Below are 12,735 nucleotides of genomic sequence, written 5' to 3'. Positions count from 1 at the left end.
CTGATTAGCTGCTGATTAATTAGTGCAACCTATTTAGAATACAAAGATTTGACCAAGAAAGCTATTCAATTACGTCTTTCAAACTGTTACTGTAATACTTCTAGGATAAACCAGCCTAATTAAAGAAGAATTTTTCCATCTGTAACATATTTTTAGTTAGGTCTGTATGCATACGTACGTATTCACATTATGAATTGGTCTCCTTTAGCTGGTCTGGTCCACTTTGGAAAATGGTACATATCAAAACTTAGTTATTTTTATTTTTCTAAAATTTAAGACCTCGAGTAAAAAAAACAAAAAATCCAGATGGTTTTTGAAAATTTAGATATCAGATATTTTCTGGATAGAGAAGTATATTGTTCACAGAATTATAATTTCACTGTGAAACCAGATTACTATACATGTATATACAAGTTTTTCATCACATTTCCATTTGCTTACACACCTCATATGCAGTACTGTATTATGTATATATAAGTGTACTACAACTAACTGTCCAAATCTGATCATTATAGCCGTTTACCGAGTGTATGTCGATATGTTCTTCGGCCATGCGCTGCCGAGCATGCATCCGTTATTGGTAATTCTGTATACTCTGTTGCGAGTCAGTTGGCTCCCGAGTATCCTGTAATAAAGTTCAGTCTCCAGGACGTTGTGTCATTGCAAACCCAACATGGCGCAGTGAGTAGGATAAGGACCAAGCCATGCCCCAGATACGTCGACCACCCCAGGCCACGCCGAGGCGTGCCTCACCTGCAATGCCAAGGGCCTTGTCACAGGCCGTCATGCAAGCACAGACGTTATTTGCAGACCAGCAGCGTGCCATCCGTTCCCTTCAGGTTGCCCTTCCCGGTTCAGGAGCACGTGCCGGTAAAGTTCCTGTCTCTGCTGCCCCTGAGAAGTGTGAGGCGGTAATGTCCTCGGCAGTGTTCAGATCCTGGAGACGTTCGATGACGTATTGGATTCACCTTAAACAAGTTCCCGCCGCAGGATGTTGTCCTGCACATTAGCCTCAACTGTGTACCGGCGTTGCAACGTGCACTGGACGCTCGGTATTCAGATGCCAAATGGAATGCCCTCGCCACAGACGCGGCTCTGGACGCCATCGGGAATATTGTGTTGCGGTCGTCGAATCAGGCAGTTCAGTGGTCCTGAATTCTTTGCCCTCGCACAAGGGCGCGAGGAATTAGTGAGTTGACTATTTTTCGAGGTGTGCTCAGAAGGCCACCGACTGTGATTTTGAGTGTCCCAAATGCGGGGGAGTGTTTAATAGAGTACTGCTGTTGCGGAAATAATGGTAGGCCTCAGTGACCCTTTATTAAAGAGGCATGTTTTTTCAGGCATGTGAAACATTTAAGAGTGTAGATGCCCTTCAGGCACTGTGCTGCACTTTCGAAGCTGCACGCCAAGATGTTGAAAGTGTCCCGCGCGTCGCTATCAGTGAGAGGGGGTCTGCTGGCGCCTCGAGTGATGACGTCACAGGCATTGATGACGTAGAGCCAGACGTCGCGGTGTTGCGCGGCAATTCCAATGTGAAACGTTGAGGAAACTGTGGGGGGCGCCATCCCTTTGGTCGAGCGTCGTGCCAGCAAGCAGGTATGACGTGCCACGGGTGCCAAAAGGTAGGGCACTTTCAGAAATGCTGCAGGAATACGAAGAAAGCGCCGCTTGCCTCGAGTTTAGCGATTGTTGCAGACACGCACCTCTCCCCCCACCCCACGATCAAGGCTTGTGTTTCCCATTTCCCTAGAAAACGGGTTAATTCAGTATCCCCACACTCGTCGCTAGCAGACACAGGAGCACAGATCTGCGTTGCCGGACCCACGATTCTCTCAAGACTGCAAATAAATTCACTGGAGTTGCAGCCGCGAACAGGTCTGAGGGACGTAGCTAATCTCCAAGTGAGATGTCATGGATCAACGGCATGCTTCATTGATATAGGTGGGCGACGCACGAAGCAGGAGGTTTACTTTGTGCCGACGGCCAAGAACTTCTATATACGCTGAATGCTTGTAAGGAGCTGGGAATAGTACCCCCTGACTTCCCTCACCCCTACCATCTCGTTGCATCAGCTGATGTGCTTAATGAAGATGTCGCACGGCCTAACTCCCCTAAGACAATGAAGCCAGCCACCTTACCCATCCCGCCTGTGGAGGAGAATATACCGAGACTTGAGGAGTGGTTATTACGGCATTTCTCTTCAACAACCTTTAATACAACAGGGAACCGTTACCTGTCATGACGGGCAAGCAGCACCACATCCATTTGTTGCCTGATGCCGTGCCTTATGCCTGTCACATGCCCGCGACAATCCCTAAGCATTGGGAAGAGGAGGTCAAGGCTCAACTTGACGAGGACGTTCGGAAGGGCGTGATAGAACCAATACCCAGTGGGGGATGCAACGGAATGGTGTGCAAGGATGGTCGTTGTCGCCAAGAAGACGGGTCAACTTCGCCGCACAGTAGACTTCCAGTGCCTCAACGCCCACTGTCTTCGGGAAACTCATCATACACCGGCACCCTTCGACATTGATTTCAAGCATTTCCCATTCATACGTACCAAGACTACGGCGGACGCCCACTGGGGTTTCCATCAAGTGGAATTGGACGAAGACAGCCGCCCGCTTACGACCTTTATCACTCCATGGGGACGATACCGTTATCGTAGAACACCCTGGGTCACTGTTCGGCGTCGGACGCCTACACAAAAAGGTTTGATGATGCCCTGCAAGACATCACCAGAAAGCATAAATGCATTGCTATACCAGAAAGCATAAATGCATTTGCTATACGATCACAGCATTGAAGAGGCGTTCTGGCATGTATATGAATTCCTGTCAACGTGTGCCTCTGCAGGTATCACACTCAAGCCCGAGAAGTTTAAATTCTGCAAGAGAGAGGTCACTTTCGTCGGTTATTACCTGGGATGGGAGTCATACAAACCCGCAGACGAACGACTAGACGCCATTCGTAACTTCCATATGCCAGAGAAGCCCTCCATCACGGATATTAGGTCGTGGTTCAGGGTTCGGGTTCGTGAATCAGTTAGCTCCCTTCCTTGCAACGGCGCCCATCATGGAGCCCTTTAGGAGGGACTCCTCAGAAAGCCCACTGGAAAAAACGTTTGCTGGGATAGTCAGCTACGTGACAAACTCCGGCAGGCACAGGAGGTCATCTGTCAATTAGCCAAGGACGGCTTGGCATATTACGACAAAACACGCCCTAAGACGATAATGACGGATTGGAGTAAAGAAGGTATCGGGTTCGTAGTCCTTCAGCAGTATTGTATTTGTCAGTCAGCTGACAGCCCCTTTTGTTGCAAGGGCGCCTGGCGCCTTGCCCTGTGTGGTAGTCGACACCTCACTTCCTCTGAAGCTGTATGCCCCCGTAGAAGGAGAAGCCCTGGCAGTTACCTGGTGCTTGTGGAACAGGCGAGGCTGTTCCTACTTTTTTTGGGGTGTCCTAATCTCACCATCATCACGGACCACCGTCCTCTCGTCAAGCTGCTGGGTGACAGAGCCCTCAAGGACGTCATCAACCCGAGATTATTCAACCTGAAAGGGAAGACACTCCAGTTTAAGTTCCACATGAAATACCTGCCCGGAAAAAGGAACACTGCCGCGGATTTTCTTTCAAGGTACCCGACCATGCGAGCACCCCGCGAAGCTTCCGACGTGGATTTGGAGGACGACATTCAAGTGGCAGTGGCATGTGCAACCATGGCCGCCTTGGAACCGGATATCATCGTGTTGGATGAAGACTGCGTCAGGAGCGCCGCATCTAACGACCCTGTATATCAGCTCTTGCTTGCAAGGGTTGCAGCGGGCGACTGGCCCCAACAGAAGTCGCAAGAACTCGCTTGCCTTCGCCCCTTCTTCAGCGTTCGGGACCGGCTAGCCATCAACCAGGATCTGGTGACATACTCAGTGGACCAAGGATGTGTTCGCTTGGTTATACCCGAGGATTTACGCCGCCAGGTAGCCGCTAACCTACACGCAGGACACCAAGGCCTCGACTCGATGCTTAGAAGGGCCAGGCAGTCGGTCTTTTGGCCGGGAATAGAAGGGGACCTTCAGCATTGCCGCGCCCGATGTACTTCATGCGATGAACATGCCCCTCACTGCCTCCTGAAGAAATGATACACACGCCGCCTGCGGAATATCCCTTCCAGCAAGTCGTCGCAGATATGTTCCAGATAGAAGGCAGTGTATACATGGTGTATGCGGATAGACTAACAGGTTGGTTAGAAGTGGCTCATTTCCCCAATGGTGCCACGTCTAACAAATCAGTAATCACCTTCGATCATATTTCTCGCGTTGGGGAGCCCCCAGAACAAATATCAACTGACGGAGGCACGAACTTGGCCAGCGAGGAGATGGAGGCCTTCTTCAAGAGATGGGGGGTCAAGGTCCGGCTGTCGTCGGCCAGTACCCCCAGTCTAACAGCAGGGCAGAAGCAGCTGTCAAATCGGCGAAGAGGCTACTCCGGGAAAATACGTTAAAGGGTGGAGCCCTTGAGTCGGACAAAACGGCCCTGGCGATACTTCAGTATCTCAACACTCCTCTCAGGGAAATTAACAAGTCGCCGTCTCAGCTTGCAACGGGTCGCCAGCTGCGCGATGGGGTACCGACGGCCAGGAGACACCTGTTAGTAGACAGATATTGGAGGCAGACGATACGTCGAAGGGAGTTACAAGTGGCAAGGTCGCAGGAGGCGATGCGCATCCCTGGCACGACCAGAAGACTGCCGCCCATCGAACTAGGTACCCATGTACGCATACAAAACCAAGCTACCAAGCAATGGGATCGAACGGTGGGCATAGTAACAGAAACAAAGCCCCATCGTCAGTACACCGTCAAGCTTAACGGGAGCGGCAGGCTGTCAAAAAGAAACAGACGACACCTGAGAGTCATCGCTCCGCCCTCTGGCACGCCCATGTCTCAGCACGAGTCCTCCGCAAACCATACCCCGATAGAACAGGGGACACGCACCACACAGGAGCCCAACGTCGTTGATAGGCCCAGAAGAGCCGCAGGTAAACCCAAGTGGCTCAAAGACTTTTGTATGCAATTGCATCGGGAATTGATATTTCTTTTCAGAGAATTTATGTATTTTATTTCGTTTTTGTGTATGCATCGAGAAGTTAGCTTTAATTTTTTGTTTCTTCTCTTGTCTCTCTAATTGATCTAAGGGCATTTTTCCCCTTTTTATTTTTTGTCATGTATAAGAATGTTCTTGGGGGGGGATGTACGATATGTTTTGTATTTTTCCCCTTTTTATTTTTGCCATGTATAAGTATATTCTTGAGGGGGGGGATGTACGATATGTTCTTCGGCCATGCGCTGCCGAGCATGCATCCGTTATTGGTAATTCTGTATACGCTGTTGCGAGTCAGTTGGCTCCCGAGTATCCTGTAATAAAGTTCAGTCTCCAGGGCGTTGTGTCATTGCAAACCCAACAGTGTATATGTGTGTCCCGAGTGTAAATTGACCATTATGACAATGGCTATGGGTCTGCACTGATGAATGATTATAGGTTAAGTGTAACGACAAAGATATCAAAGGGTGCTGCATTTTGCTCCTTTTGCCAGAGCTCCAAAATATATAAGGTATGAATTTAGGCATAAAAGAATTTGCTAAAATTTTCAGTTACCAAGAATTATGCGCATGGAAATAAATGCATTCATGGTTTGTTAATCAGATGTCTCAGTTTTTCTTATTATATAGTATTAAAACAACTCATTCTTGTTTTTAAGCAAATATTTTATTTCAATTTAATTTCAAATCTTTATTCATATCCAATTACACGAATTACATATATTTTTAAAAATTACAAAGATAAAATCTTACTCAACACAGAAAGTCTAAAGTCAAAATTCTAGTTTCCTCTTCTGTATTATGGTAATCAGTGTGTTCTCCTTGCAGTCTACCAGTTTCTTTAATCAAAATGGGCCTCCATTTATCTTTATAATTCATTTTTCTTTAGTAGCCGCTTCACACTTCTCACATTAGTTACTTTTACAGTGGTAAAGAATTGTTAATAGCAATTGTCACTAAATAGGTATTTTAAAACAAAAGTGATTTGGGCAGATCGAGTGTAAGTGAAAGAAATGGGCGAATAAGTCAGTGGAAAGCAGAGCCGTTCTTCCCTCTTCTCTCTCTATCGTCTCACTCAGTGCATTGAACATTGACCCGAGCAAGCTTTTTTTTTTTTTTTTTTTTTTTTTTTTACTGTATTGTATTAGATTGTTTTCATGTTTTATCATTATGCTAAATATATTGTGAAATTATATTTTATTTTTTATGTGAATTGGTAGCTTTTATGTACATATAGTAAAGATTTTACTGTCTCTTCTCATGATAACTTAAAATCATTCATTCTTTATTCCTCAAAAATATAAACGTGCCCTCCCTCTACCTCAAGTTAGCTGTGTATCAATCACCGCAGTGACGAATGATTTTGTTAATCATTTATACTAGATTTTATTGTGAAAAGCTTTGTTCTTTCATTTACTATTTTGTTAATATTGTTCAACTAGACCGTCTCACTCGGCGCACCGAACACTGGCTCAATTAAGACTTTTTCTGTATTGCATTTGATTGTTTTCATATTTTACCATTACATTAAATTTATTGGGAAATTCATTTTTTTATGTGAATTGTTATTGCTTTTACATACATACAGTAATATTTTAACCCTCTTTTCTCCTCTCCTCAACATAACGCTCTCTTATTCAGTCTCAAGTCAGCTGAGCATGATGTCATTGCGGTTACATACAATTTTATACATCTTTTATGCTAAATGTTAACATACAATTTTATACATCTTTTATGCTAAATGTTAAATTGAAAGATAAATTTTACATTAAATGCTTTATACTTTTATTTATTTTGTCAAATATGGTTATCATTAAACTATATATTGTAAATATAAAAAAAAAATTAATGCAATTTAACTTGTAAAACCCAGTAAGCCATCTAATACAAGTATAAACTAGATAATCAGTACTAGATAATCAGTCAGTTCGAAGTAGTACGAGCATTTGTTCGACAAGAGATACAAAAATTTTCTCTAAAATTTTGTTCAAAAAACGGAAAGTTTCGTCATGAGAAATGTTTGACAAACGAGGTACCACTATATATAGTATTATATATATATATATATATATATATTATATATATATATATATATATATATATGTGTGTGTGTGTGTGTGTGTGTGTGTGTGTGTGTGTGCGTCCAATAAAAATGCCAAAATATAGAGAGAAATACTATATTTCAGACACTGCTGTTCTCCCCCTCGTTCAGGTAGATGAATTGAGAAAGTTACAGAAAAGGTGGTATTTATACCAAAGAGATCCATCCTCAGATAAGCCAATTTAGGTCACTCCCACTGATAATCTTCCTTTAGTCCCCTTAAGCGTTGGTTGAATGAAAACTTTATCAATGACATCTGAATCCGATGCACCTTTTGAGATGTTCATTACCTGTCTAATTCCAGGTTATGTTCATTTATATGGCTGAAAATAGCCGGGTTCTGTTGTCCATACCTAACTGACCGTTTATGTTGTTTTAATCTCTTGGAATTTCATAAATGCCTGTGTCCTTGGGGGATGTCTTTTGTTGGACGTTAATCAGGGATTGGCTAAGGTGTTTGGGTAAGTAAATGCAAAAGGTTATGATTTTCCTCGACATCGGCACTGAATATGACCAGTAATATTGAATTCCTGTCACTACCGAAGTTCAAAGCAGTGAATATGCAAGGCCAGATGTCATACGCAGCCGTACTAGTTTAAGAAAAGGAACCCTGAAGCGAAACTTCAAGCCAGGCCAAATCTGAAAGGGAAATTCATCATTTCCCCCAAAGATCAACGTTCTGCCAAGCTGCTGAAAAACGATCCCTCACGCCTCCTGCTAGACCCTGCTGAGAAAATAACAAAGGGAATGATTTGCAGTCCCCAAGTACATTACCATAGAATGTATTTTGCAAGTGCCGAACATCGTGACTGTGGCAAGATATACAGCAAAGAAAGGAAAGAAGAAATCTTGAAGGTGGAAGCCACTTTCAAGGGGAACATACCAACCTACAGAGACCTTGGGATCCTCGGAAAATACCACACAGAAGCCTTCATACCTGAACCTCTGAGGTGTTTTAAGGGCCAGAGGTTTGGTCACCACAAGAGGGAGTGCATGCCGACCATGTCTGTGGAATTTGTAGCCAGCGGCATGAGACTGAAGTATGCCTTGAAAAGTTTAAGGCAAAGGGCCACACTGTAGACCGATGCCCAAATTGTAAACAGTCACACCACGCATGGTTCAAGGGATGTCCTGTCAGACTGGAGAAGATTTGGAGGATGAAGGGCATCCCTCCAACGCCTGCAAGACCTCAAGTACGCCAGCCATCGCCACCAAGAAGACCAAGCAAGCCCAGAATCGACCCCGAGGACGAATCCGCCTCCTCCACCTCAAACTCCTCAACCTTCCCTGTCACAACCTTTTAAACCTCGGCATTACATTCCCAACCCCTCATCCTTTCCTTACCTCCACGTTCTTGCACCCCAACCTCCTCCAACCCCTAAAAACACCCCTCCGACCCCTAAGGTTATTCACACGACCCCTGAGCAAGCTTCCCCTACCCCTATACATATTTTGCCGATCCCTAAGTTCATTCCCCCCACCCCCACACCGCCAGTAATTCCTGTTTTGCGAGTCGAAATAGGAGCCCAAACCGAAGAATCGCCAGCTGGAGAAGACATACAAACTGAAACACCGACAGACACTCCTGCTTTGCGAGTCGAAGCAGGAACTCGGAAGAGCTGTCAGTCCCAAGGAGGCACATTAAAACCCACACTTATAAATGGTATCTGAGTGGTGATGGACACACTCAGACAGACGTCATTCTCGTGAGAGAGTTCGATATAAGTAAGTTCCTTCTCACCTACGAAGAGTCTTATGGATTTATATAGAGCTGCTCACTGTCCTTTTGGACAGGAAGAGGAAACTTAAGCTGCAGTCATCCACTAAGTCCAAGATATAGAGATTAGCCTCCGAGAACCAGAGCCACCTGTAAATAGTTACTAACTATTTGTTTGTCAACTATCCACTTTTTCTACTACTAAACAATTCCCCTCCACTTTCGGCCGCCTCACGTCTAACGACCGAAACTTTTCAACTGTCACTCAAACTACAGTTTAAGCTATTGCTAACTTTTGTTTTCCTGTTTCTAAAACTGATAATTTTTCTTTTTCCCTTCATCGTGCTCTGCTACTAACGATCGGTGCTCCTTTTTTTTCCCGTTGTCTGTGACCGCAGAGGACATGATGGTGGATTAATTAAAAAGCGAATCAGTACAAAAATGAGTCACTTTAACGGAGAATGTGGGAGATACAGCAGTACAGAGTACCTTCGGCGGTCAACTTGCCGGTTACACTACTTTACAAAAACGGCGTCATGCCACGCACATCATAACGCAAGAATTATGGGTAAAAACAAATGACTGCACCCAAGCATATAATCAACATTACCAATGCATCATAAATAAAAGTTTAATATTCTAACACCCCCTCATAAACTTTTATTCTCATCAATCTGCAAATTACTACACATCAAACAAATATATGCATCATGGTAATCAAAAACAAACTCAATACCCAAAAACCATGGAAGTTTCCCTAAATCTTTCATCTCAAATCTATGACATAATACACGTTTAGTGTTAAACAGAGCTTTCTCATTACTACTGGCAATGATCATATCATCAACCCAAACCAAAATAATTACATGTGAGTTATGTCTTTTATTTACATACTCACAATGATCACTTAATGACTGCTCAAAATGATTTTGAATTAAGAAATCATGGAGCATATTTCTGCCTGATTGCTTTAAACCATACAGAGATTTATTCAGTTTCCAAACCAATTGTTCATTATTACTACCTGTTTCATTGTAACCTTCAGGCTGTTGAACAAATATTTCACAATCAATATCAGAATAAGATAGGCAGTTTTAAAATCCATACAATGCACAATTAAAATCATGTTGTACTGCCAATTGCATAAGCATTCTAATTGAGGTCATACGCACAGTAGAAGAAAAAATCTGTATAATCAACACCTTCAATTTGAGAATACCCTTTTGCAACATAGCGAGCTTTATATTGCTCTTCACCATTTAACCCTTCTTTAATGGCATATACCCATCGTCCACCTACAATACAACGGTTGTTTGGTAAACTACACAATTCATAAGTATTGTTATCTCTTAAAGATTGAATTTCATCATCCATTGCAGCTTTCCATTTGTGAGCCACATGTGAATTTAATGCCTCTCTATAGCTTTCAGGAATTTCAGTTACTTTACAACAATAATGAACAGAATAGCCCAGTAAATCAACATTATCAGGATCAACATATTCTTCAAGATATTTGGGAGCAGTTCGCTCCTTACTTGGATAACGGGACTCACCTTCCCTTTCAGTTTCAGTCAAATCTGCATTAATTTCACTATGCTCATCTTCAACAAGGATAGGTTTAGAAACAGGATCACTTTGATTATCATTAACAGTTGTTTTCTTTTCATTGCAAATGACATTCTCATTATCAGAATCCAATTCACTATCTCGATTCACCATCTTCCTTTAGACATTGGGATTTATCAAAATTGAATTTATCAGTAAAATGTACTAACCGCCTACATTCTCAAACTGTCAGTTCTTGGATAATATACAAGATAAGCAGGACTGTATGAATCATAGCCAACAAATATTCCCTTTTCACATCTTGGGTCAAGCTTAGCTTTCTTTTCTACATAAGCATAACACAGGGAACCAAAAATATGCATATTTTCAAGTTTAGGCTTCTTAGACATTAACACTTCATATGGGGTTTTATCTAGTCTAGAATTGTAGCATCTATTCCTTATATAAACAGCTGCCCTAACAGCATAATTCCACATGAATTTTGGTAGCATTGCTTCAATTAAGAGACATCTAGCCATTTCAAACAATGTACGCCACATTCTCTCAGCAGTACCATTTTGGTGTGGTGAATTTGGTGAAGAAAATTCTTGTTTAATCTTATTACTTACCAGAAATTCTTTAAATTCTGAAGAAGTAAATTCTCCTCCATTATCACACCTTAATCTTTTGGCAACACCATAAGAACTAGTATCAGCAAGGAATTTCTTAGTACCATTAAGTGCATCACTTTTCTGTTTCAAGAAATAAACAAAAACAGATCATGAATAATCATCTACAAAAACAATACAATATTTAGATTTTTCCCTTGATTCAATACTCATTGGTCCAGCAAGATCACAATGTACAAATTCCATTTTACTCTTTGCTCTCTCATCTGGTAATCTGTTCCTAGATAAACGCATTTTACCTTCATGACAAGTTATGCAGTCAAAATTACTTTAGTCACTAATTTTCATACCTTCAGCTTTATCTTCTAACTTCAAAATGTCTTTAACATTGCAGTGTCCCAAAACCTTATGCCACTCCTCTAGTGAACGAGATTTACATGAGCTTACACTATTTAGATAATACAACTTACCTTTTTTATTTATTTCAAAAGACACACCATTTGGGCTTATCAACTGAGAATGATTAGGATTAAAGCTTACTGTAGCTCCTTTACTAACAGCTGATTGTACAGAAAATATATTCTGCTTAAAAGTAGAAATATTCAAGGCATTATTAAGAAGAACATTTTGTTTTATACCATTTGTATCATAAAGTACAATTTTAGCTTTACCTTTACCTTTAACAATATTCTTGCATCTTGCACCATCTGCAAGTTCAACCATATGTTTTGATTCGTCAAAGTCTTCATCAAAACACTTAAATTTGGATTTATCAGTAATGATGTGGGTAGTAGCACCACAATCAACAAGAACATTACATACATTTGTAGATATGTTATCAACAGAGCAACTTATTTTGAAACAACATTCTTCATCATTATAAGTATTAGTGGATCTAGGCTTACAAACATTCACATTTGCACTAGAAAATCTAGTAGGCCTATTAGCCTTTCTACTTTCATCAAAATTGTGTGTAATGGTTTTGCATTCTTTGCACCACTTACCTCTGTCTTTCTTCAACCTACACTCGAAAGACTTATGTCCAGGCTTACCACATGAATAACATCTTACTGATGAGCCACTGGCAGACCCACCACACTGAAAATCAGGATTTTTATCATTCACCTTAAGGACGTTCTCATTCTTCACATTAGGCCTATGTGCCTCTCGACTCCTCAGGCTTTCTTCATAACTCCGTAGCAGAGACTTGAATTCCAGAAACGTAGGCTCACTATCCTTCTGCATAACAACAGTATTAAATGGAGTAAATTCCTCTGGAAGACCCTTCAACACCATAGCAATAAGAAGGCTGTCGCTGATCGTCTCACCAGCTGACTTTAACGAAGTAGAGGTTGCCTCCGCTTGCAGATAATCCGTCACACATTCTTCCCCTCTCATTTTCAGTGACGTCGGCTCCGTGTAGAGGGAGATGATTCTTGGTTTGCCAGTACCTTGGTAATGGTCCCGTAGAATCGCTAATGCCTAACTTCCATCGTTGACTGCATCTCTCATTATTAATTGGAGGGTCTTGTCATCTAGAACTTGAACGATCTCGGCGAAAATGTCAGCATTTTTAGCAATGAATTCTGCTGAAGTTCGATCTTCACTTTCGTCCAGGATAAGCTTTCGAAGTCTCAGATGGGCTAGA

The 12,735-nt window shown here is 42.3% G+C and overlaps 1 protein-coding gene across 1 annotated transcript; it reads right to left on the bottom strand.

The window, feature by feature from the left end:
• Positions 1 to 11,417: 11,417 nt before the first annotated feature.
• On the bottom strand, positions 11,418 to 12,485 carry LOC135218968 (uncharacterized). Its single transcript, XM_064255407.1, has one exon. It carries the CDS (start codon positions 12,483 to 12,485, stop codon positions 11,418 to 11,420), a length of 1,068 nt encoding a protein of 355 aa, XP_064111477.1.
• Positions 12,486 to 12,735: the final 250 nt, after the last annotated feature.

The sequence above is a fragment of the Macrobrachium nipponense genome, chromosome 1, assembly GCF_015104395.2.
Source record: "Macrobrachium nipponense isolate FS-2020 chromosome 1, ASM1510439v2, whole genome shotgun sequence".
Lineage (NCBI taxonomy): Eukaryota > Metazoa > Arthropoda > Malacostraca > Decapoda > Palaemonidae > Macrobrachium > Macrobrachium nipponense.
The sequence above is the reverse complement of the archived record's forward strand: the minus strand, read 5'-3'. Positions and strand labels throughout refer to the sequence as shown.

Coding starts and splice junctions, on each gene's coding strand:
- LOC135218968 (XM_064255407.1), bottom strand. CDS start 12,485: ATGAGAGGGGAAGAATGTGTGACGGATTATCTGCAAGCGGAGGCAACC.